Raw genomic sequence first — 27,525 nt, forward strand, 5'->3', positions numbered from 1 at the left:
TTTACATATATTCCTTGGTCACAGATAAGTCTATTTGGAGTGACCTGGCCCAGAAAAGTGATCAGAGACACTAAGTTTTGAGTTAAATGTTTTCTTTAGGATTTCTACATCAAGAAAATTGAGGTTGACATTAAAAGTTTTATTGATCTTAAGAGTACATTTTCTTAAACATTTTTTTGAGTTCAAAACTTTTCTGTTTCTAGATTCGTCAACAGGGATCATCTATAGAAAGAGGATAGCAATCTGTCGAAATGTGGTTCCAGAAATTTTAAGAAAGGTAAATTCATTTCAAAATTTTATCACCTTTGGTGTAGCATTGGGTCATTTTCCAATAGTCGTGCAAAGAGCATTTTATGATGGAAAGGAGCATTAGAACTTCCCCAGCTGTCCTACCTCATAGCCCTTCAGAGGGAGAAAGGTCTGTCATTTCCAACCTCAGTTTTGGCAGATGCCACCGGAGATAGTATTTTCCTCTATTTTCGTGTCTCAGTCCTTTGTGGAGGGCTCTCAGTGGACATAGAGCTGGTCTACAGTTATTTTAGATACTTCAGACATTTTACATGAACAGACCATTTTTTCTTATCTGCCCATGGTTAGATAGGACCCTCAGGTAAGAATGATCAGAGGTGGGCAGATGGTAAATATTAAGTGAGATCTTTCGTGAGGGAGATTAAAGCTTCAGTTTCTATTCCACTGTCACAACCGTTATTTCAGGGAGTGTAATGTCTCAGTGCTGTCTGTAAGCCCTTTTGTGTGTGTTTCTGCAAATGAGGGTGTCGTGGTTGACTTCACGATAGCAGATTGTTTTCTCTCTTTGAAATCCTTCAGCACACTGGCGATTGTTGGGAAAAAGGTAAGTGGAAATTTTTAATCACATTGCTTAGAATCTTTAGGAGTAAGAGGAGAGCATCCTGATTCACACTTTTCAAAATGTCTCAGATGATTGTTTCAATCCGGAAGTGATTCTTGAGTGATGTGGAACCTGGCTGGGCTCCCGCCCATTAGCTTGCAAATTACATTCCTGAGCTGCTCATAGAATAAGTGATGGCTTCTGCCACTTGTTATCACGAATTAAGACACTGTCACGTTCTTGTGTGAAAAGAAAGGTGATAAGACAATGAAAATGAACTTTATTTTATTTTTCAGATGGTAAAATGTGTTGCAATATACGCAGCAAATTATTAAGGGCTTTCTCCAGAGTGTGTGCCCTGCCGGCCTTTGCCCTATATACATGCCTTGAATCTATTATTTAAAAAGGCATTCAACTTTGTGTTGTATCTCAATTCTTAAATAATTTAAGGATGCCTCTGACTTGCACAATTCTGCCTTTGTAGTTCTCCATGTCTCTTCCACTAGGAAAGCATACTTTCTAGTTATTGAACAGAATTTAAAATGAAGAAAATATTTTATCTGCTATCATCCTGCACGTGAACCTGTAAGTGGGTCCAATTAGAATCCATCAATTTAAGAAGGCTGTAACCAGCCCTAGCGGAGACCTGGAGGAGGCTGGTAATTTGTTTTGTGTTTAGCAGTAGGGAACTCGGGCCAGACTGTGCAGCCTGCATAAATCCTGGGCCATTTGCATGTCCTCACCAGCATTTAGTAAGGTCGTAGTGCATTTGCTTATCAGGGACTTACAGCCATTGGTGAGCACTCGTCCATAGATCAGGATCACTTGTCCTCTTAATTATCTAAGACTGAAAGGACTTCTGGGGACACTCCTCATGTAGCCTGCTCTTCCTAAACTGAGAAAGCTCTTCCCTCTGTTGGACAGGTGAACATTTTAAAGCTACCCAATATCCAGTTAGAAGAGGAATCGTGGCTCAATCCTCAGGAGAGAAACATGGCTATACAGAGCCACTGCCTCACATGGACCCAGTATGCATCCATGAAGGAAGAGTCTGTCTTTCGCGAAAGTGTGGAGAACCCAAATTGGTAAGATCACCTCTGTGCGTATGCACGAATATGTGTGTGTACATGGAGGGTGGGTGCAGGGATGCACAGATGAGCACATGTATTAAAAAGCTATGATTTCATACTTCTAACTCCTGTTTACAACTCACATAAATTCACATTATTTTTTTAATCACACAAGTAATTAATGAATAGATTTCCCTTTGGAGGGAAATGAAAGAGCTCAATGCCTTTCTGGCCATCCTCTTAAATCCTGATGTCTTTTGCTTTCTCCAGAGGCAATTAGTATTATCACTGTATTATCACTGTGCTCAGTATTTTTCTAGACTTTTAAGAGGTGCCTTTAGGTTCTTACATGTATACTCACAGAGCCAGTATACTATGGTTTTGTATGTCTTTTTATACATACACACTTTCATTTTGTGTGAATCATTGTGCCCTTACGTTTTTTGCTTAATAGAATGTTTCTAAACTTTTACCTATTATAAGTATAAAATATTAGCATATTCCTTTGAACTGTTGCATCATCTTCAACCTTATGATGATACTATATTCTATTTAGCTTTTTCCTTTTTGACAAACATTCTGGTGGTTTTCAATTTCTTTTTATTACAAACTACTGCAATATTGGTAGGGCAGGTGATCCCCAGCAGTGCTATATGTGAATGTTTCTCTAAAGCAGGATTTTTAATTCTCAGGTTTATTGAGATGTTATTTACTTATAATAAAATTTATTCTTCATAGTGTACAGTTCTTTGAGTTTTGACAAACATATATACAAATGTATAACCACTGCCACAATCAAGGTATAGATCATTTTAGGTACATTTTTAAAAGTTATATGCCAAGACAATTGAATGGGGAAAGAATATTTTTTTCAACTAATGGTGCTGGTACAAGTGAATATTCACAAACAAAAGAATGGAGTTGGCTCTCTACCCCCGACCAAATACAAAATTAACTCAAAATGGATCAAAGACCTAAATTAAAGAGTTAAGACTGTACAACTCATAGGAGAAAACATAGGTGTAAATCTTTGTAATCTTGGATTAGGCAGTGGTTTCTTAGATATGACACCAAAAGCTGTGAACTGTGACTTCAGAGGATAATTTACTGTGCTTTTTGGTATTCTATGTGGTTTGAACTTTTTAAAAATTAGTACCTATTATTTTAATGGAAATATTAAGGCCCTCTAATCCAAATAACTAAACCAAAAATCTTAAATCCATTCTAAAGCTCTATCACTTGTCCAGATCGTTACTGCTCCCCATAATTCTAGATGTGCCATGGTAATGCCAGAATGCCATGTGCTGAATGGGTGTGAATGCCAGGTCTTCATAGCATCTGACGGGTTTGCTTTGAATGACCCACTAGTTTTTTTTTCGTTTTTTGTTTTTTCAGTCTGGACAAGAACCTCGCATAGAACTTAGATATTTGTGATTAAATATAGCCAGAGAAATAGAGCTTTTTTTTTTTTTTTTTTTTGTATATAGAAGTTTAAAAGGACACAGAATTGTCTCATTTTATGCAAAAAAAACATAAGTCTTTCATTTCATATACTTTGTTTCAGCCTCAGTTTTCTCAGATTATTCTGGCCATTGGTCAGCCTGAAAAGCTGAACCAACCTTCATCAAGGAGGTATAAAATAATTGGCCATGAAAGTCCAGGGTAAACATCCATTAGGATCTTCTTCCTTTGTGTGTTTTTTATAACTTATTTTTTAAATAGTCACTCTGATTCTGGAAAAAATGATACATGCATTCTTGTAAAAAATAGTTAACAGTTCTGGAAAAAAATAATTTTCATCACCTAGCAATAGTGTACATGATTTTCTTGGCCCCATTTATAATAGGCATTTAGGTTTTTGGCTCTTATAAACAATGCTGTGATGAAATCCCTATGATTACATATTTCCCCACTTATTCAATGGCCTTTTAAAGTAGATGGAGCAAAATGGGATTCTAGGTTAAAGGCTCTGTTCGTTTTATATTTTTATAATACATATTACCAGATTCTGCTATAGAAAGATATGACTGATTACACTTCTTTTTTCTTTGGTTTGTTATATTCTTGTTTTCTCCAAAACACTGTCCTTCAGAGTCCTGACACAGTAGGCCAATATTTATTGACACCTGCTATGTCAAGGCCAAAGCCGAACTCTTCATCTGCAGTGTTTTGAAGCTCAGGTTAAATAACTTGCTCAAGGTGATCCAGTCAGTAAGTTGCCGAACCAAGATGTGAATCCAGTTGTCGTGGACTTAATACCTGAGAAAAGTGGTTGGTGGCAATACGGACTTTTATGAGGAATGGATTTATTGCAAACTGTAGAGTGCTTTTGATCCCAAGTTACATATGGATTATGAATTTTGTCTTTTTAGCAACAAGCAGCCACACAAAGGTTTCTGAGCAAGGGATGATGTGATGAAAGCTGTGTTCCAGACTCTAGGAAACTTATATTTTCTTAGCTCTTGACATGGATTGAGAAAGACACTTTCAGCAGGCATTCTAAGAGAGGTAATCTTGGGGGTCGGCAAAGAAAGGAGGGCATGTTATGACTTTCATTCTCCTCTTTTGCCAGGGAGTTTGAGAGTAATGGCTAGCCACTGCACCAGGAGATGAAATATGGGCAGTTTGTTTAAAGGAAAAAAAAAAAAACTGTCACAGCTGCTGAGTCTAAGATTAGACCTGCAAGCTCTGTGTTGGTTAGCAGGTGTGGGAGTGTGATGGGAAGCCAGATATCATTCTGTCCCTGAGCATGGCCTGTCAGCTCAGTTCAGAGGCAGGCTTGCCACGGGCTTCCTGTAGACTCTGGCTGAGCCTCGCTCTGTCTCTGTACATGGATCTGGTTTGGGCTTCCTGTTGATGTCTCTGCCATTGTGGCACCTCCTTTTGCAAGAGCCCCATCAGTCTTTCCCCCGTTTCTGTCACCATACAACAGTTTTCTAATATGCTGTCTTCCTTTATCAACTTCTTTGGGCATTTTCTTCCTGCAGTTTTTATGAAACGGAGCTTATATCCTTTTCGGGAGATAGAGTTGATGTGATATTTTCCACGTTCATCTTACTTTTCCGCAGCCCAGCTCGGCACTCCGTGCCCTGGAGAAGCCGCCCTGCACTTGTTCTGTTCCTTCTGCTGTATCGGTCACATTGCCTCTCACTGCCAGTCACAGAAGTCCTGGCTCAGGCAGTGCCAGCCAGCACTTAACACATGTTTGCTACATGCCAGGCACTGTTTTAAGTGCTTGGTATGTGTGTGTGTGTATACACACAAACACCTGCATGTACATGGATATAGATGTATTTAATCTTTGTAACAACGCTGTGACATTGGAACTATTATTATCCCTATGTTACAAACTGAAGTAACTTGTCCAAGGTAAGGTGACTAGTACGTGTCAGAGCCAGACTCAAACCTGGGCAGTTTGGCTCCAGAATCTCTGCTGCTGGCGATGGCACTGTCCTTCCTGTCAGAGGAACTATATTATCTCGTAACTTGGGGGCCTGTGGTTCCATAGCCCCTGTGCATCCATCTTTATTCAGGTTGGGTTTCCTCATGGTTGCCAGTGGCAACTGGAGTTATCATACTTTGTCCACCTTTAGGATGAAAAGGGACCTGTGAGAGGGAGAGGACCTGCCTCCCAACCAAAGTCCTGCCTCTAGATCTGTATAAGGCAACTTATCAGCTGCTCCCTGCTGGGCTGTTAAAAGGGATCAGAGGACTGATATGGGTTGATTGGCCCTGACTAGTCCGGATCGGCCCCTAGAACTAGGGGTCAGATCAGGTCTCCCTGAAACCAAAGGGCTGCATGGGAGAGGGATGGGCATGTGGACAAAAATAACTCGGTACACGAGCAAGGAGGAGACACTGCACGCCCTTTTCCCTCTTCACCACAGTGCCAATTGTCTTTGTTACGCTTTGGATCTAATATGAACTTCCACTGTGAATGAATATAGGGATGTCTCTGTATCCGTGAGCTGGCCTCCTAGGGGACAGGAACCAGGAGCTGGAAAGCCAGCAGCGCTAAGCAGCCTCGTAGTCCTCATGTGTTTCCATACCTGGCTTGTCTCTTCAGCTGTCTATAGGTCTGTATTCACACGGCCCGCCTGGCTCCTCTAGACGGCAGAGGCTCTCATGTCCTACACCACAGTCACTGACTCGTCGGCAGCCGTCCGTCTCGAGAGACGATGGTGTAGCTTCTTAAGAGTCTATCTGCACCACCGAGAATGGCTGTGCAGTCCGACTCGGGAGTGACATGGTATCTGTCTCCTCCCGTGTTGAATCGACATCTTGCGATGATGCTGGAGTGTCCTCTCCAGTGAAGCTGAAGCTACAGAGCCTGGGCAGGGTGATATGGAGGGTCTGCTGTTGCCCATGCAGCAGACCCCCCCCTCTCTTCGCAGCTGAAGGGTCCAAGGGAAAGACGGAGTCAATACAGCTTGGCTTCAGGTGCGCCGCAGGAGTTGCCGGTGTTGACTACAACGTCAAACCGCCTTAGGGACTCCGGCTCCGGATTTTCTGTCGGGGTTTACTCCCTTAGCCTTTCCCCTGAAGAGGTATGCCGCAAGGCAGCGGAGGTTTTTTGGAGTCAGAGTTTTCCTTCTCTGATGTGCCCTGACTGGAAGATCGAACCAGCGACACTTAGCTCGCAGGCCGACGCTCAATCCACTGAGCCAAACCAGCCAGGGGCAGTCACTGACTAGATCTTAGGTTAAAAGCCCACAGTTTACTTCAGTTCTCTAAGCCTCAGTTTCCTCATCAGTGTGAAGGGCATAAAATCCCTACCTCAGAGAGCTGCCGTGACAATCATATAGATAGTACACGTACAGAGCCTAGAACAGTGCCTGCTCAGAGCAGTGAATAGATAGATGTTAATGCTTAGCATTATTGCCTTTATTGCTGTCATTATCAGAATCCTAAAAATCCACATGATTCTCATCTTTAGCATGTATTAGCTTAATACAGAAATAGTATTTATAGCTGTTTACTGTTAGGCTGCGGGAAGATGTTCCGTGTTGTGATTTTGAGTTCTTTCAGCACACCGTCTCTGGGAATAAGAGCTCAATTTGAGAGTCATGGGAGGACGAACCCATCTGTTTTAGTTCCAGAGTGAGATTTGAGCGCTGGAGAGAAGGTGTGCAGGGGTCCGTCCACGCATCTGGCAGGGACGGGGTTCTCCTCTAAGTGGCCGTGGCCGCTGTGGGCCAGGCACTGCGCACCGTGCTCTGAGGGGCTGAGACACAGGGCTGACGCGTGACTTGTCCTTGGACGCTTGTGCCTGATCAGAAAATAGAAATTAAAAAAAAAAAAGAAAAGTCAGCTCTTATAAGAATGTGCTTTATTTAATATGTAGAGTGGGACACAGGCATTTCCTTTTGGAAGTGGAGAGAACGGAGTACATTGTTCTAGATTTCTCAGAAGGAGAAGTCATGGTTTCTGCCCCTGAAACCTTGCATTCTGAGATAAGCCTCTTCATTTCTTATGATTTTGGGTGTGCTTCTATTCTTTCAAATACATTTATTTGTTAGTTTCTGGTTCCTTATTTTTTATTGTACTATGTGGGAATATAACTGACTTGCATTTGATTTGTCTTTAATAATGGAAATTTACCTTATTGAAGTAAAGTAATTCTAAAAGATAATCATCTTGTAAAAGCATTTTCTTGGGCTTTGCTATTTCACTGTAGTGGTTTGTGTATTTGAAATAAGTAATAATGTTTCTGTTATCTTGAAGTACGATTTAAGTTACCACCATCAGTGGATACTGACTTGTTTTATGACGTTGTAGAGCTGGGTTTTTTGCTTTTGAGTAACAAGACCATTCTTCCATTCAGAGTCCTCACGGTCCACGTCTTCACGTCCCATGTCTAAGTTTCTGCTTATCCATTGATGCTAATACATCTGACTTCTGAGATTCAAAAATGCCCAGCTGCCTAGGAGAGTGTATATTCATCACATCTGACATGTTGATTCAACTTTTATAAACTATCAAACATTATTCTCCTGGAATGTAGTAAAAGAAATAAGCCCAAAACAAACTTTACACACAGATTAAATTAATGGGATGAGTAGCTGTTATTAGTTCTCATAAATGTTCCTTAGAATCGAAGCTGCTCCTCTGAATATTCTTCATTCTAATGAATAAGGTATATAATGTTTTTAATTTTTAACTTTTCAACTCCTGGATTAAAACATCCCAAGTCTTGACTTTTCATCTGGTGAGTCACAAATAGTATAATTTGCATGTTTCAAGGGGCTAATTGCTGGGCATTTTATTTTCATGTGTCCATTTTTTTCTTGCTTTGAAATCTTTTGTTTGCTTCCAGGAGCAGATCTGACATTTCATTGACTTCCACATGGTTAGCGCTGGCCTTTTCAGTTGACCCCCAAACTTGCTTTCCCTGCAATATTAAAATATTCTGGCTCTGTTAACTTTACTTAGGTATTATTTCTAATCTCTAATCCTGGTGGTAGAAAGCTAGAAGATATACTTATCTAATAGCCTGAATAAATGTCACTGTATTTGTTGCAAAACATGACTCCCTGTGCTCACATTGACCTGGATTTCCAGTGTACCAGTGGGCGATCAAGCAATCAGAATGCACTGCCAATGACAGAAAAGCAGGCCGTGTAAATGTGACATCCGGGCGGGAGCCTTCTTTTTGGCTCAGTAAGATGCTCTGCAAAAGGTACTTGCCTTTTATGTTTGTGTTCTCATGTAACAGGTCCTCTGTGGTGTCCCGTTCTGCTGTACCTGTGCCTCTGGCATCTATCTGGTCCAGTGCTTGGCTCACAGAGGGGCTTCATGGCCATTTGTCGAATGGATGATGAAGGACCATCTGCTCAAGGGGTTGCAGATAGTGCTTTTCGTGGGCTGAAATGGGGATGATGAGGGGGAAGTGAAAAGAGATGGAACCGGCGAGAGGAGCAAGTGCAAACTAGGGAAGTCTGATAGTATTTGCTGGGAACTTCCATATAGTGGTTCCCATCTGGAAGCACTAGCACGGTCTTCCGGTGTTGCTACTTGGTTACTTCCATGCCGTTTGACTCCAGCAAAAGGGATAACTCGTGTGAGCTCCCTCACAGAGGGATGTAAAGGTTTAATAAGATAATAAATGGGGATGCTCTGTACTTGGAGAGTATGAGGCACTAGATAAATGAAAGTTGTTGTTGGAACTAATGGTGAATGTAAATGCTGTGTTCAAAGTGGGAGAATCCTTAAAGTACTAACTTTGAAAAATGGAGTAGCCTGTTTCATTAAAAATGAAGGTGATTATTGAACTGGAAATGACGTTGTTTAGCCAAGAGAGCATTCTGTGCCATTTACAGTTAAGGGCTTTTGAATTATTTTAGTGAATGCCTGTGGATTTATTTTCCATCCTCCTTTATCCTTTAGTTTTTTAAAAAATATTTTTTAAATTTGTTTTTAGAGAAGGGAGGGAGAAAGAGAGGGAGAGAAATACCAATGTGAAATAGATAGATACATCAATAGGTTGCCTCTCGCACACTCCCATCTGGGGACCTGGCCTGCAACTTAGGCCTGTGCCCTGACTGGGAATCAAACTGGTGACCTTTTGGTTCACAGGCTGGGACTCAATCCACTGAGCCACACCAGCCAGAGCTACCCTTTGGTTTTGAATTGTGTGTTAGTGCAGGGTTCAGGGGGGAGGTTAAGCCTGTAGATGACTCTAGTTTCGTGGGCTTGGGCTGGCTCCTGGAAATCAACGTTTTAAAAAAAGTCTTCCAGGTAAATATGTTGAGAAGCTTGATTTGAAAGCCCCTGATAACCAGTCAGCATCCTGTGGTCCCAGTGCCGAACAAACATCTAGCTGGCAGCCCCTTTGGAGCTCTCTTTTGTGCAACATTCCTGCTAATCTTATAACGCGTGACCAGTTGATCATCTGGCCCCCAGCAAACCAGAAACACTTTTCAGCAGAAACACCCTGTTGAAAAGTTTAGCAAATTTCAGATGAGGACCCTGTTGAGTTTGTGCAAGAGAGGAATTATCAGTGGGAGTAAGGGATGAAAAAGGGAGACTTGAGTTGGATTAGTGTCTAAATTGTGTCGTGTTCTTCTATGGGACGGATGCCAGTTTAAGTTTTGTTTTGTTTTTTAGTTTCTTGCATCTATAGTAAATAAAATGTTTGGGTATTAAAATTTATAGTTTTTCATCAACCAGGCATGGATATCATACAGAACAACATGAAGGTCATGAGACAATAGACAGGAACCCAATGACAGTCTACCTGGACTAAAAGGCTCTGTCTCCTCTCGCACGTTGAGGATCCACACCTGGGAGCTTGGTTGCTCACCTTCTAAGCAACACTAATATTAGTAGCTAAGCAAAGAGATGGAAAATAAAACTGACCAGCTGAGTTCAGTTTTCTGGTTTGCATTTATAGCTACACTTTGAGACATTTTCTTTGCTGAGGTGGAGGCTACTGTGTTTAACATGCATCTGACCTCAAGAGGGTTATAGTGTTGAGAGGGACTGAGGTGGTCATTCCTAGTTTGTTCTGTTCGATTCTGCCCCCTGCCCTGGGATCACTCAGCACCCTCATGTCTGAAGTTAGGAAAACCTTCCATCCCTTACATACATAGGTCAAATTTGGATGAATCCTACTAAATGTTTTCTTTATTATATTTAAAAGTAAGGCTTCCTCTTTTTTCATATGTATTCCATGTTCATGCTAGAACAATTACAAAATACATATAAGAAACCCCCCCCGAAATATGTTCATACCCTTTTCAGGTATATACCCTTTCTAGTCAGTGACCCCAAAGGAGACCAATATTCTGACCTCCATCCTCATTGATTAGTTCAGCCTGGGGTTGATCTTCATGTGGATGGAATCATGTAATCTGTACTCTGTTATTTCAGTTTTCTTTTGCTCGACATCGTGTCTTTGAGCATCACCTTATTTATGTGTGTCAGTAGTTTGTTCTTTTTTAATTGCTGTGTAGCATTCCACTGTTGAAGCATGCTACAGTTACTAGAAATGTATTTATGCATTTTTACAAACATGAAATCACACTGACTTTTACATTAATTTATCATTACATCTGGGACTGTTCTTATTAAATATGTCATTTTTATAAATGATTTTTTAATGGCTGATCAGATGTATTTGTGTAAAATTATTTCAGTGTGCTTTATTAATGCCCTAATTTGGGGGCATTTGCCCTATTTTTCATGATTTGCTCTTGTAAATAATGATATGGTGAATATCTTTATAGGCTTGTCCAAACCCTCGTCTAAGATCGTTTGCTTGGGCAGCATTGTTAGAGGCCGATGTTATGTGTCCAAGTCTCTGTGTGTCTGTGAGGCTCTTGTTAGGTATTGCTAAACTGAAACACGCATTCTTCAGCATGGCGGCTGGCAGTGTTGTATAAACCTGCCTTTGAAATGGGATCAGGAACAGCTACATAATTTTCAGGGCCCAGTGCAAAATAAAAATAAAGAGTCCCTTGTTCAAAAACGGTTAAGAATTTCAAAAACTGTAGTAGCAGGGCATTCAACTAAGTGTGCAGCCCTTTGGATGGTTGAGCCTGCGTGGCCGCACAGATCACAGGTCCTTGAAGCCAGTCCTGCATGCGATGCAGGCACCGGTGGGACCCATCCTGACACCTCTCAGGCCGGTTCACAGACTGTTGTATATGTTGAAGCTTCATGCCGGCAAGCCTGCACTGAATGGGCACTTCTCCAGGTGTAGGACTGTGGGAGGGACAGGGGATCTGAGCGTAACAGCGTGGATTCAGATAGTGGCCCTGCCCCTTATTTTTGTGTGACCTTAGCAAATTTACCTCTTTGAACGTCAGTTTTTTTCATCTGTAAGATTTTTTCTCAACCTCATAGGCTGTGAGAATTTGTGTGTATATATATATATATATATTTATATATATTTATATATAAAGGAATTAATATAATTCTTTACCACAATAGGCTATTCAAAATTATTATCAGTTATTATTGATGATCAATTCTGTTTTCTAAAGACAACATTTTTATTTATTTTTAGAGAGAGAGGAAGGAGAAAGAGAGGGAGAGAAACATCAGTGTGTGGTTGGTTGCCTCTGACACGCCCCCTAACTAGGGACCTGGTCCACAAGCCAGGCCTGTGCCCTGACCGGGACTCAAACCAGCGACTCTTTGGTTTGCAGGCTGGTGTTCAATCCACTGAGCCACACCAGCCAGGGCTGATGATCAACTCTTAAATGCTATATTTGAAGAGACTGAGCCACTCTGCCCTATAATATATATTCACAGTGGGCTGCTGCGTTCCTGAGATTCTGCTATTTAATTATTTCTTAGTGTTAACAGCATTTCCTGCTGCCGCTCATCGTCAGTGATTGAGGCATCAACCCGTTGGTTCCTGGGCTGCGTTAACAGAGAGCAGCCCGGAGGGAAAGGGCTCTCTCTAGGAGCAGGCGTGACAGAGAGGTGGGCGGGATGCCTGGCCTCCCACAGCCGCTGTGCAGAATGTGAGTGTGTGGCGTGTGATGGAGGATGGGAGCGAGGGCTGAGAGGTGGGAGGATCCTGGAACTGCAAGGCCTCTGATTGCCAGAATGCCGAGGGAGGGTCTCCCTGCTAAGTGGCTTATGGTGACTGGGTGCCATTAGGGGTTCATGGAGTACAAAGGTTTCAGAGCTGACGGGGGTTGGGTTTGTTCTTAGGCAGTTAGCTTCTCAGGCACTGAGCTTCTCTTTCTGTAGGTGGGAAAATAATGCTGGTAGTAGTAGATGGAACTATTATTATTGGTGTTAGTATTACTAACTAACATGCATTGGGCTCTTAGCCATGTTACCTTGAGTGCTTTACACATATTACCTTACTCACTCTTGGAACAATCTATGAAAGAGGTATTCACCCCATTCTATAGAGGAGACCGAGTTTCACAGAGTTCTGTGAACTTGCCACGGACAGGTGTTCAATCCGTGATGGAGATGAGATGGGAATCTCAGTTACAGAAATTATATACCCGACAAAAGGGTTTGGTAAGATAGGGTAGGAGAGACCCACGTTCTGACGTGGCAGTGTATATGTTTGGGCCAGACTGTCTTCGCAGAAGTGTTAGGCCTGGGAGCGAGCTGGCACCTGACCTGCAGGCCCTGCCTTTCCTCTGGGGCACCCTCTAGTGGTTGTAGGTGACGTCGAAAATGTCAGGATTAGAACCGAGATGTCACACAACTGGAATATCTGTGGAGCCTTTGTTTCCCATTAGAGACACTTTGATTCAGTTCTCACCCTGAAGGCAATGAGGCAAGATTTGCCAGACCTAACCCATCAATACCTCAAGGACAGGGTCTCATTAAGAGCTTTTGCTTTCCTGGAAACTGCCGTTTTCAGGATTCAGAGCTGATGGCTGCATGCTCTAGAGATTAATTCCTGACCCGTATTTCCTCTGAATTTATTTTCCCCAATCTAGACGGAACCAAAATTTTCAATGACCCCCAAATAGGAGACTGATGGTAGAAACTGCCATTCACTTTCACAAAGGTGTTGCGAAATTTGAGCTGTTGTGATTCCACTGTGTTCTCTGTTGAACGGCATCCATCTGTGGACAAAGTGATAGATGTGGCTCAGGTACAGGCACTGCATGAGTGAAGAGCTTCCTCTTTCCATAATTTTCTAGATACTGTGGTGGCTTACCTCTCAGCCAGGTGAAGGCTGCCCCCTACTGACTGTAGCAGGTGAAACTCCTGAGATGTTTGGTTCAATTTCCCTGACAGAAGTATTGAGATGTACTGTCATTTTATTCCCTTCTTTTACTTCTTTTCTTCCTCATCCTTACCTTCCTTTCTTCTCACCAACCTTTTGTTCCTAATGCATTATTGATGTCCTGCCACGTGCTAGTCATTGCAATTGGGATCAATGCAATGAAGAAAAAAAATACAGGTACAGCCATTCAGAAAAACATTTAGCATTATCTATTAAAGTTGAAATTGTGCCCGTCCTGTGGCCCAGATATTTAATTGCTAGATACTCTAGAGACTCTTGTGTACATGTGTACCTGGATGGGTTATAAATATTTTCATTATAGCACTATTGATAATAACCCCACCCCAGGGTCAGTTTTAAATGGCTATCTTCAGTAGAGTGGATAAATAATTTGGAGTATTTTCAAACAATAGAACAAATGCTATGCAGCCATGAAAATGCATAAACAATAGGGGTGAATCTTAACTGAGCATGTGGGCTTTCTACTCTGTGCCTTAGTAAACAGCCAGTGACGAGATGGGTGTGTGCTTAGGAAGCTGATTCTGGGCAGTGTGGACAGCAGAGTCCACTCTGGAGGCAGGGACCCCGCCGGGAGGCAGTTGTGGTTCTGGAGGGAGAAAGTGCTGTGCTAAACCCAGGCAGCAGAAGCAAGGGAGAGAATGACAGCGACTGTCGAGAGATGTTAGAAATAAAGTAAACACAACCTGGTGACTGATGGATTGTTTGAATTGATTGGAAAGGGAACCATGTAACATGTGGCCGAGATATCTGATCTCAGAATAGGAGGATGCTTGTGTCATTAACTGAAGTAAGAATAGCACTGGAGTTCCGAGATGGTGAAAAATGAATCTGCATGACATCAAGATCTGTGACCTTGGGCAAGTTATTTAACTTCTCTTTACATTAGTTTTCTCAGTAAAAGATAGAAAAAAATGTAAGAGTAACAATTGCAGAAGATAATAGAATGTCTGATACAAAAATATACACTGTTACTATGCAGTTTTTTGAAGACTAGTTGTGATCTAGGTATTTAATATCATAAGTGAGATACAGTCCTTCTTTTAGGCATAATGGTAAAAGACAGGTGTAGGAAAACTTGAATCACCTTATGTCTCTTCAGTGGAACCTAGAACATGTCAAGCTTTGGGGTGAGAGAAAGTCTTAGGGCAGAAGGCATAAAGGATCGAGGTTACATAATGTGGGAAAAGGAAAGCCAACAGGTAATTAAATGAGGCTTCAAGTGAAGGGTAAGTCAGACGTTAGGATGTTGCTTTGCTGAAAATAGTTCTTGGTAAGAATAATTGTTATTTATATAAAATGATTATCCAGGCCTTGTTATTAATATTTTTGGTGATTGCCAAATAATATTTGTTACAGAAAATTAGTAAAAAAGAACAAGTAAATAGCACCTATTATTCTAATACCCAGAGATTCTCTTGTTAATATTTCAGCTCTATTCATTTGTCCATCCATCCATCCATTCATCCATCTTTTCTTCTTCTTTAAAAAGAGCTGAAATTTAACTGTATTGTGGTGTCACCTGCTGTGGTTTGCACAGGAACTTACATGGTGGCTTATCTAGCCTGAGGGGTTCAGGTTAGCTATGTGAAGTAAGAAGAAAATATATGATGGGCTTTGTAAATGAGTTATTTAGGTAAAGTGCACCATTTTCTCCTCTGGCAGTCTTAAAATAGAACAAACTCTCCTCTCGTTGATGGCAAGGGCACGACCCTGCTTTACTGTCCTGTTCTTCTCCTGTATGTGGGAAACCCCCAGGTATGCTTTTCTGAGTACTTAACGCCTCTCAAAATTGACAGAAGGAAGTATTGCTTAGGGTATGATGTAAGAGAGAGTTTTATTAATCCCTCGCCTGCAGTTGCCTGGAGGACTGAAGAGGCATCTCTCCCAAGAGGGTAAGACTGCTCCACTACTCATTTTCAAATATTAAAATCACTGTTAAATTCTACTTTAATCAGGAATAAAGACAGGAAAGATTAGTGTCACGTGAGCAAATCGTTTTAAATAGGCTTAAATCTAAGAGGTAGAAGCTGCTTTACCTAGACTGTTTGCCGAGACTATTTATGTTGGATTGGCTGGGATAACTCTGTGTGTGTGTGTGTGTGTGTGTGTGTGTGTGTGTGTGTGTGTGTGTTTGTGTGTGTGTGTGAGAGAGAGAGAGAGAGAAAGAGAGAGAGAGAGAGAGAGAGAGAGAGAGAGAGAGAGAGAGAGAAAAGTGTTTTGAAGGCTTTGTTTTTCGGTGTGCACGATCTAAATGTAGAGGCTACTGATATTAGAGGATTAGAGAGAATGCATAATTAAGTTAGGGAGCTATTTTTACCCAAATCACAGCTCTTTGGATCCATAATTTTCTCAGAATATTTTTCTTAACATCAGTGTCATGTATACATGCACACATACACAAGAGGAGACATGGTTCCTCTCTCCTTTTCATAGAGATCTACGAAGGTAGGGAAAATATTTTCTTTGTTGAGTCTTTTTTTGTTGTAAAGAAATTTAAATTAATGCATTCATTTAACAAATGCTCACCGAACTCATTGAGTGTAGGCATCGTGCTGAAAATGAGGGATTAGGAGATTGTCTAAAAGTAGTAAGTAGTGACAGGCCTATCAGTCAGTGGTGCACATGTGACTGTTCATCTGTACCTTCACTTGGTGGCCTCCAGAGAGAGGTCCTTGTTGTCTCCAGGATAAAGTCTAAATCCCTCCCCCGAGAAGACTATCTGCAGTGTGGTCTCCCTTTGTCTTTCTGGCTTTACCTCCTGGCATCTCCCATGCCTACCTTGTCATCCAGTCATTCCTATGAGAAGGATTACATTTCTTTTTTTTTAATCTTCGCCTGAGCATATTTTAAAATCAATTTCAGAGAGAGAGGAAGGAGAGTAGGGGAGAGAGAGAGAGAGAGAAGAGAGAGAGAGAGAGAGAGAACGCATGCAAGCGCTCAGTGTGAGAGAAACATCGATTGGCTGCCTCCCGTATTCTTGTGCCCTGACTGGGGATTGAACCTGCAAACCTTTGGTGTATGGGACACTGCTCCAGCCAACAGAGCTACCTGGCAGGGCAAGAATTAAATTTTTTTCCAGTCAAAATATGTACTTAGCCCTGTGTCTTTATGCCTCTGCCCGGGTCTTGTGGTTTCCTGTGGCGGAGTGCTCTGTCCGCATTGGTTGGTGTGATGCTCACTCCCTGGGGTCTGTCTGCAGACCCATCAGGCTTGCCTTTTTTCCCCGGCAGCCCCCAACCCCATCCCCCAGTGTCCAAAGTTTATTGCCTTCTGCATTCTGAGTCAGGTGGGACAGAAACCAGTTCCTTGGGCAGCCGCGTCTTAAACCAGGATGTTGGGTGTACATTTCACTCTTCTTTGTCCCTCCCAATGGGGAAGCCAGGAGTTGGGAGCTTTCTCCTGGTGGCGATGGCACTGCGCTGTGCTGGGTGGGTGGGACTGTGACAGGTGAACGCAGCAAACTTGCTTTCTCATTTGGCTGTGGCTCTACTTGGCCTTGCACTTGCCTGGGGTGTGGAATTCTCTCTGAGGCAGTGTGGCCCATCTCTTGTAGGTAAGTCAGTGTCGCCAGGGGAGTGAGGGCCTGGGCTTCCCCTTCTGACATCTTTCTCACATCACTCTCAAGTGTCATCCACATCTCTGCTTTATGAATTGGAGATAATTAATATCAGTAGAGCTTTACATACTGTAGTGGCACATCTAATCTATTTTACCTCCCTTTCCAATCAAGGATTAAAGCCATTCCAGAGCCCTGGCTTGGTAGCTCAGTTGGTTAGAGCATTGTCCCGGTATGTCAGGGTTGCAGAGTTCGAGCCCTGGTTAGGGCACATACAAGAGTGAAATGCATAAATAAGTGGAACAACAAATTGATGTTTCTCTCCCTCTCCCTCTCTCTCACTCCTTCCTTCTCCCTCCTTTCCTCCCTCCCTCCTCCTCCGTCCCTCTCTCTAAAATCATTCAATTTAAAAAATGTAAAAAAAAACGTCATTCCAGGCTTCTGGCTTTCCTGTCTCTGTCCATCTCTTTTTCCTTAGTAATGGGGCTAACATTAATGAATGCTGATTACAAGTCAGGTAGTCAGAAGACACTATGATTATTCTCAATTTACTTCTGAGGAAACCGTGGCTAGTTTGGCTCAGTGGATTGAGTGTCGGCCTGCGAGCTAAGTGTCTCTGGTTCGATCTTCCAGTCAGGGCACATCAGAGAAGGAAAACTCTGACTCCAAAAAACCTCCGCTGCCTTGCAGCATACCTCTTCAAGGGAAAGGCTAAGGGAGTAAACCCCGACAGAAAATCCGGAGCCGGAGTCCCTAAGGCGGTTTGACGTTGTAGTCAACACCGGCAACTCCTGCGGCGCACCTGAACCCAAGCTGTATTGACTCCGTCTTTCCCTTGGACCCTTCAGCTGCGAAGAGAGGGGGGGTCTGCTGCATGGGCAACAGCAGACCCTCCATATCACCCTGCCCAGGCTCTGTAGCTTCAGCTTCACTGGAGAGGACACTCCAGCGTCATCGCAAGATGTCGATTCAACACGGGAGGAGACAGATACCGTGTCACTCCCGAGTCGGACTGCACAGCCATTCTCGGCGGTGCAGATAGACTCTTAAGAAGCTACACCATCGTCTCTCGAGACGGACGGCTGCCGACGACGACACACACATACATATATATATATATAATTAATTAAATTTGTTTATTGTGGGTCTCATAGAGCAACTCTTTAAGATCCTTGACTATCCTATCATGGAATTATTTATTAGGTAAGACTAGAAATCCTGTATTCTGCAGTTGTTAGAATAATGCACCTATATGTTATCCCTTCTTCTTGGCTTTTTTGATATACAGTTGACATATAATATGTTTAAGATGTACAACGTAGTGATTTGATATATGTGTATAGTGGAAAATGATTACAACAGTAAGGTTAGTTAACACATTCATCACCTCCCATAGTTACATTTTTTTTTTCTGGTGAGAACTTTTAAAATCTACTCTCTTAGCAACTTGAAACAAATATTCTTTACTTTGAATAAGACTGTTGCTTACATTATATAAACTGTAAGTCTCTCTTTAAGAAAATCTTTTGTTGTAAGAGGCAATTATTGAATTACTATGGATATAATTTTGTGGTGATTAGAAGCGGTAATTTGGCTGTTGGAAATCTCTGCGGTTTAAAAAACCAAAACGTAGAATGACATCAAAGATGTGTGTTTTTGTTTTTTCGCAGGACAGAGTTCATTCAAAGAGGAAGGATTTCAATCACAGGGGCTGGCTTTCTCAACTGCATTTTGGAAACTTTTGCAGGCACATTCTTAAGACAGGGAGCCCAGAAGGTAAGCTTGTTTCCATTTGGAACCAACTTTAATTTTAAGAAACCCTGGAAATTCCCATTGGGTTCTTGGATAAGGCTCACAAACAGACATAAGAAGAAAAATACAGTTAATAAACAAATATTTGCAAAAATAATTACCCTCACTAATTATTATATAAATCCAAATCAAAGTAAAAGTACCATTTGTGGCCCATTAAATTAAAAATATACCAATGAAGCATATGTGATAATATGGAGAATACTTATAGTCTAATTAAGAGTAATAATCAGAATGAGTAATTATATTTATAGTACATGCAATAAGATGACAACTATTTAATAAAAAATATAATAGCTAATATTTATTGAGTGCTTACTGTGTGCTACTCACTGTGAGGAGAATTTTTATTTATCTCATTTAATCTTTACAAACCTTTGAGAAAGCTGTTAGTGTTGTCCTGATATTATGGATGAAGGCCTAGGAATCCGGAGCTCCTGGTTGTCTATTTTTGTGGTTTTCACACTCCGTAATTGAGGGGCTTAGGCATCCAGGAAGGTGATTCAGAGGTCACCTTAGTGTTCTAAGGCCCTATGTACCCTGTTTTAACTAGAGCTATTCAGTTTTTAGCCTGTATAATATGATAATTCACATGAGATCCACACACCCTGTTTTCTTGCCTAGGGTCAAGTCCATTCCTTATGCATCTTTATGTGCCTGTCGCAGGTGTTCTGAAGTGGTTTAAAATTATATTTATTTTATGATATTCTTGTTGTTATTAATTGTGATTATGAGCATAATCACTTATTCCCAGGATTTACTCATAATCACTTATTTCCAGGATTTACTCAGGTCTTATGCATATGCTACCTGGTAGGTAGGATTAATGGCTGGTCTAAGGAGCTGTGGCTAGGATGCCAGGGATTTTCTGGGCAGTGGACCTTTGTTCTTATTTTGCAGATGTAGGTTCAAGAATGAACCTGGACCATGATGCATTAGTCTGTAAGGCCTAAGGTGACCAATGAGTGTTTGGTTCTGTACCATTTCCACAGACATACTGTGGAGGTCAATGATGTGTTCCTGGCCTGGGTGAGCACATATCCAGGCTGGCCTAGCCTGGTTTAGCCTGAGCATGAAGAGGGTGGTTGAGCTTCTGAAAGGTCTGATCATTACTCACTCAGAATATCTTGCAGGTTTTTCTGCTATATTGCATAGTGTGCATTTGTAAAAATCCCTGGTTAGATGAGGGGTGGCAAACTTTTTCAGTAGAGAGCCAGATAGTTAATATTAAACTTTGTGGGCCAAGATGCAAAAATGAGATATTCTACAGGTACTTCATAACAAGAGAGAAACAAATTTGCACAAGTTTAATTAAAAATATAATAATAACATTTAGCTGAACTGGGGTAAAAAATTAGCTTTCCCTGCCATCAAATTGGTTATAAATGTTTATTTGTAAAAACCATTTGTATCTTGTGGACTCTACAAAGACAAGTAGTAGGCTGGATTTAGCCTGTGGGCTATAGTTTGCCAACCCTGGCTTTGTATAAATAAAAATTATCCGATTAATCCATGTGGGTCTGTATTTGACCTGTCCATCATCTGAACTGATTAATGATTTAAGCATACGGTGGTTTGTACATCCTAACCCTGTGAGATACAGAGGGCAGACATTATTATTTTGATTTCATTGGTGAGCAGTGTCTTGAAGAGATAAGTGCACCCAATACGGGCGAGGCTGCTTGCCCACCTTCCTTCCTTGTGCAGGTATATGCAGAATACCTGCTTTGTGCTGGGCTCTGTGATAAATGTGGTCTAAATGGATCTCCTCATGGTCACTGGACTAGCAGAGGGTGGAGGCTGGCCTCAAACCCCCATCTTTTATCAGTAAGTTTTACCCCTTGCTGCTTTAGCAGAAGTGGCATAGTGTAGGCTTTGGGGAGTAGGGGATACCTGTATTCCCAAACGTTTCTGGCCTCACAGTAGGTACTGTGTCCTTTTATTTCCAGTATAATTTTTGAAAGATTTTATTTATTTAATTTTAGAGAGGGGGGAAAGGAGGGTGAAAGAGAAGGAGAGAAGCATCAATGTGTGATTGCCTCTCATGTGCCCCCAACTGGGGACCTGGCCCGCAACCCAGGCATGTGCCCTGACTGGAAATTGAATCGGTGACCCTTTGCTTTGCAGGCCAGTGCTCAGTCCACTGAGCCACACCAGACAGGGCTATAGTTTTTTTTTAATTGTTGACACTATTACAGATGTCCCCATACTCCACCTTTGCCTGCCCCCACCCATCTCCCCTCCTTCCCTCTGGCCATAATCAGTCTGTTGTCTGTGTCTATGGGTTATGCATGTATGTTCTTTGGTTAATCTCTCCAACTTCTTCCATCTGCTGCCCCCCCAGGTTCTGTGCTTTTGATAGCAGAGAGAGGGTTTTATTATTCTTCGTCCCAGTTTCCTCCAACGCATAGTACCTTGTGTGTATAAATAGTCACCTTCCAAGTACTCTCCATTCTATGCAATATACCTATCAAGACATTTTTTTCTCACTGCTCATAACAGTTTTTGGACTTGTCAATTTTGATGCCTTTTAGGGCTTCTGCCATTTTTTGTTTCACATTTTCCATATTTGCAAAAGGTTTTCCTTTGAGGACTTTTTTTCATCTGGGGAAACAAACAAAAAAAAGTCGCTTGGGGTGAGATCAGGTGAACAGGGAGGATGGGGCATGGGGGTCATGCCGTTTTGGGTTAAAAACTGCTGACTACTCAGTGCGGTGCACTTGTTAATTGCCCATCATCATGAAATAGGGAAACACATTGAAAGAGTCTTCAAAAAAATTCACTGAAGCTGAACACAGCCTCTCACGACAGCGCCAGCTGGTACATGGATACAGATGGATTCCTAGAACGCTCATGTAGCGGGGGAAGCCTGTACTACAAGGAGTTTTGTTATTGTTTTTTTGTTTCCCCTTCATATATGTAAGGTGTTCTCTTTGTTTTTAAGAATTGAAAAAAAAAATTCCATTCACATGCTTCTCTTTTATACCTTCTTTTGATGATTACATTTTTGGTCTTGTTTTGTTTTTGCTCCTCAAAGTCATATGAACACGTAGTAGACTTTGGACTCAGAAGTTGGATTTCAACGTTCATCCATATGGTAGCATGTGTCAGAGTTTCCTTTCTTTTTAACTCTGAATAATATTCTGTTGTGGGTATGTGTAACTTACCCGTTCATCCCTTGACGGACACTTGGCTGCTTCCACCTTTTAGCTATTGCAAATAATGCTGCTGTGAACATGTTCACAGAGATATCTGTTCCCGTCTCTGTTTTTGGCTCTTTGGATGGATTATGTGATACTTCTGTGTTTAACTTCTTGAATGAACTGCTTAAGTGTTTGTTTCCCAGGTAGCTGTTTGCCTTTGCCCCTGACAGCAGTGGAGGGTGCTGTGACTGTGTATTTCTCTCAGGTCTGTGCAGAAGAAGGTGGTGCTATAAGTGTACACATTGTGCTCTCTGGCTGCTGACCCTGCCCAGCATGCCGTGGGGCTTTCCCTTGGCCTCGGAGGTGCCCACCTGTCTCTTGACTTGTCCTTGTCTCTCTTTGTCCGGATTCACGTTCTGGTAGACAGTTTTGACCCAAGTGGGCCAATGGAAGATGTGTTGGAAGTGTTGAAAAAGCCCCACCACAGACAAGTAGCATGTTGGGTGCCAAGTAGCATGGTGGGTGCCAAGTGTGCATTTGAACACGCCTCGCGGTAAGCAAGCACGTTGCAACCAGACCAAGGAAACGGGGAGGAAGACAGGAAGGAAAATAGGGATCGGTGGCAGTCTGGGCCACATGAAAGGCATCACAGACATTTTTGCTGCTTCGGGAATAGCCAGCAACTGTGACGCAGGGAGGGAAGGAACGCAGGCCAGAGGCAAGTCTGACCTCGGGGATCCTCGGAGGAGGAAATGGAAATCGGGACATTCCTTGGGGCAGGCGTGGCTCATGCTTCCCAGTTTTAGGAAGGCATTTCTTAGGCCAGTGTTGCTCAACCCTTTTTTCCATCATCACCCCTCCCCGTTAGGAGCCTTTTCCTAATAGTCTCCCCCCGCCCCTCATGAAATTTTAATACAGTAGATATACTGATTATCTGTTTATATGCTGTATTATGTCTTTGTTTTATACACAAAAAGTGTTAGATATTTTTCACTCCCAAGAACAAATGGTCACCTCATTTCGATATTGTCCCCATTGAGAAAGCATGCTTTATGGTGCATTGGGCATAACTATATTTTGGAGTTTTTGCCTCCATCTCTTCAAATCAAAAAACAAAACAAAACATTCAGTAGTTTCCCCCGTGCACCACTCCCCTCCCCCCCGAAATTCCAAACCAAAATCAAAAGAACTTTTAGATGAACTCTATGTGGTTCTTGGCAAATTCCTTGTTTTTATGTTTCTGGGAGAGGCTCAAATGGGTTAGATGCAGAGATCAGACGGGAGGGAGGTGTGGGGACTGGGTGAAAAGGTGAAGGGACTGAGCAGTGCAGGTCGGTGGGTGTAGAACAGTCATGGGGGTGTGAGGTGGAGCACAGGGAACGGAGTCAGTACCATTGTAACGGCTATGTGTGGCGGTGTGGGAAGTACTGGGGGCGGGGACAGCTTGTCGGGTATGTGATTGTCGAGCTGCTGTGCTGTGTACCTGAAACTAATACAAAGTAATATTGACTGTAAATCGTAATTGAAAAAAATCTTTAAAAAGATGTACCATGAGTGGTAACAAGTCACGTAAGTGTTTTCTGTTGCGCAGCCCTCTGACTGCCTCGCGGCAACTGCAGACGGCGTGAAAATGCAGAGCTCTCGTTTTGCACTTGCACAGAGGTTTCTTTTCCTCTTTCTTTCTTTTTTATTTAAGTTTGTGGAATACATTTTCAGTGTGTGATAAAATAATTTATTATTTCAGCCGCTCTCCTGGCAGAGCCCCATTATTAGTTCCATCATTATTCTTATTGTGTTGATTGAGGCTGAAACAGAGAGAGATTGAATGCAAATGCATGTGACATATTCGTCACTGAAACAATGTACGCAAGTCAAACAGTTTGAACTTCGCCTTTGAAGAAAGACTGGTTTAGACATGCCGTAGCTAAAGAGAACTGAACGTGCTGCTTCCTTACAGCGTGTGCTTACTTGGGCCTTACAAAAATTCATTTTAATAGTGGAAAAAAATTCCCTGAGAGTGAAGATCCTGTACTGTGACTACCAGGAGACAGGGATCGCTGGGAACCGTGTCAGAACTGCCTGCCATCCTGACCTAGGCCAGTTGGTGTTCTGAGTTGTATAGACAAGTGTGACGTTCTTTTTGGTGCATATTGGGAATTGATGATAATTTGAGGTTGAGTAGGGTCAGCTGCAACACACACACGCAGACATTTCATTTATTATTTACTTGCAAGTAGGCATGAGAGAGTTGATCTGTTGTGTAAGTTCTATTCAGCCTCTGTCCTTTTGGGTCCTCTGACCGTGAAACACATGAACTGTTCTCTGAAGGTGGAGCTGACAACGTTCCAAAGACAGGATTCAGGCAGCTGGACTCTTGGATCCAGTGCCTAGGCCCAGGACCCTCGAGGCTTATGGTAGTATGGGTGGTACCTCTAAAGTTGGTGGGTGAAGGGCTTGCTCGATAGAGTCCTACAGCCGGATTTTGCAAGGACAGGTGTGTCTCTAGAATTTAGAGTACCTCCCATTATCTTAAGTCACACCAATTAAATTAATGAGAGTCCATTTCTAACATTCATTATGCTGGTTAGCAAGTCACTAATTTCACCACCGGAAATTTCCAGTTTTCACATTCCTTAAGCTAATTATCAAAACTGCTGCTGTTGTCATGGATGAAGATAACTCGAGTTTCTGGAGAGTGAGGTTGCTGATGAGAACAATCATAGCCAACCCCTGAAGTGGGAAGCCACCTGAAGACTCCCTGGTGTGTCGTCGGAACTAACACATGGAACGTAATATGGGATCGCATGTGCTGAGATGTTTTGAAGCCAGTTGTAGACATCCTAATAATCATATACCAAATACCAACTCCTGAACGAAACGCCTAGTGTGTTCTGCCTTTAGAAAGATTATTGAGCTTGAAACAAGATTTTGACTGTGTTTCACATGGAGGTTGACTGAAATTTTAGAGCACTGCCCCTGGGTCCGTGATCTGGTTTTCTTGGGTTCCAGGTGTCACACTGCACATCCAGAAACCCAAGTCATCTCTCCTGTAAAACAGAGTGAAAATAGTCCTACTTCACAAGGTGATTTTAAGGATTTAGTGAGGACACATATATGAAACATGCCTGGCATATAGAAGAACTCCAGTGATTATTGGTGTTTAGAGTTCTCTGATAAAAAGAAGTTCTGTAAGTAAATAGCCTTATTAATGCTGATATGAACAAAAATTTTAGATAGCAGCAGTATAGGTCGAGTTTATGTTGTTCCTTTAAAAAATGTATTTAACATTTTGGTATAGACCCTTCCATGTGTCTTTGTGTGTATTTCCATGTGTATGTATATGCACTTTTTATTTTTTGAGAAACAAAGTTGGATCATTCTGTTCATTTGGTCCAACTTTGTCATTTATGGACATATGGTGCACACTTTTCTGTGTCATTACGTGTTCCTGAAAACATGATTTTTTGTGGCCTTCATAATACTCCAATGGCATAATAGTTCTTATTGTTGATTTCTATTTTATACTATTATAAATAATATTGTGGTAAATCTGTGACTATAAATACCTGTGTATATTTCTGGTAGCTTCCTAGGTTAAAGCATATTTTTAAGACTTTTGATACATGTCACCAAATTTCCTTCTGAATAATTCTTCCAATTTATAGCTTCCACCGTGGACTTGCTGTGTGACTTGAATAAATGACTTAACCTCTTAGAACTTCCATTTGTTGTCAGGAAAGCAGGGCTAATTATTCTACCCTCAGAGGATTCTTGTGAACAAGAATTGAAACTGTTAGCTCCAGCCTTCTGATCTCTACAACAAAGACATTAAAAGTTGATGCTTCTGTCATTAGCTAGTTATTTGACCTCAGCGCTCCTCCAGGCTTTTTAATTGTGTTACCTTGGACTAGTTGTCTTGAGCTGTGAATTGAATGTCTGGTGTATACACATGCCTGGTCATCACAACCCTGAGACAGAGAGGCTGTTTTAGCACTTCAGGAGTCCAAGGAGCAAATCAAACTCATTCAGAAGAACAAATAAATGTCAGAAGTCTGACATAAGAATACCAGTGGAAGATTCTGCTGACTGTACATTGAAAATGTATCTCCTGCTTGGTTATGTTAATTCTTTCAAGATTTTTCCATTACTTGAACTACTTGAAAGAACCGATGAAATATGTTCTGTTCTTCCAGGTTCAGGTCGTGTATGTATTTTCCAGCTCTCAACTTACCTCTACTGATACTACCTTTTAATTCCACTCTAGATTGATTTGATATTTATTTATCAGGTGTGGCAAGGATAGTACCAAGAATTCTGATTTCTAACAACTTATTTCTAGACCAGTTAAATAAGAGTAGCAGTCCTCTTTTTACAGATTCCCCTCCCTATCAGCTCAGCTAATCCTGCTGTTACCTCTAGAGTTTCAGTCCCAAGAAATGTAGCCCTTGCAGTAAAAACATTTTGGTGAAACTGAGCATTCTGTGAGTGATGCAGTTTTTGCTCCTGCCACTGAGTTGAAATCAGTGCCTTTACCTTGACTATGAGTTGTAGGAATCTGAAATCCCCCAATGGCTCATTTGAATTCATTGGGTTGTATGTAATGGACTGCTCAGTGGTAAAGCTTCCGGTAAGCCCTTAAAGCAGCCAGCCATCACGAGGGGACTCTGCCTTCTATGAAGCTTGATGAAACCTGGGAAGTTAAGCCCTTATTTGAAGTGACAGAAAGCAATTTCCTGAGCTCGGTGTCATTATTTGAGTAGTGAGCGGACGTCATGTCTCTGCAAGTGCACTGAGGAAGGAACGAGCCGGGAATCAGGAAGTCTGGGCTCTGAACCTGCCTTGGCCGCACTCATGGCCAGTGGCCTTGCTGCTAGACGAGTTGCTCTGAACGTTACTATCATTTTTTGTAAAATCAGTTGTTACACTAGGAGATCATTTTCAATTTTGATGTAGGGTTTTTTCCAGCCTACCCTCTTTACCCACAAGGTGTAAATTTTAAAAATTGTCTGAGAAATAATTTTTAATCCTGCACAAAAAATTCAGAAGTTTAAGCCAAGTGTGAATCCAAGAGCGTCAGAGACAATTCATGTAACAAGTAGATGGCCTGAGATGGAAATAAAATATTTAAACATAAGAAATATATTTTTATAAAATACTTGTTAGGGAGAGGGGGTGGTAAGCATATGGTAAGGTTGTAACAATTTCATTGAAAATCCTATTTATGTGAACTAAATAAATGGCACATTACAAAGATTTGTAGATATTGTCGGTGCCTCTGAAGTTTTAGTGCCCAATAATAGATATGTTGGTTTATTTTTAATCCATGCCTTGTGTAAACAGACTGTTCTGGAAACTTTGGAGAA

The 27,525-nt window shown here is 41.8% G+C and overlaps 1 protein-coding gene across 1 annotated transcript in view; it reads left to right on the forward strand.

The window, feature by feature from the left end:
• PRELID2 (PRELI domain containing 2) overlaps window positions 1-27,525 on the forward strand; it is a 58,347-nt gene that overhangs the window by 13,265 nt on the left and 17,557 nt on the right. The window contains exons 3-5 of the mRNA XM_090288078.1: window positions 204-277; window positions 1,775-1,935; window positions 18,878-18,983. Of these exons, the coding sequence (XP_090144204.1) occupies window positions 204-277; window positions 1,775-1,935; window positions 18,878-18,983 (341 nt within the window). The remainder of the gene's footprint in view (window positions 1-203; window positions 278-1,774; window positions 1,936-18,877; window positions 18,984-27,525) is intronic.

This window comes from Furipterus horrens, unplaced genomic scaffold (genome assembly GCF_987537825.1).
Source record: "Furipterus horrens unplaced genomic scaffold, mFurHor1.1.pri manual_scaffold_10, whole genome shotgun sequence".
Taxonomy (NCBI): Eukaryota; Metazoa; Chordata; class Mammalia; order Chiroptera; family Furipteridae; genus Furipterus; species Furipterus horrens.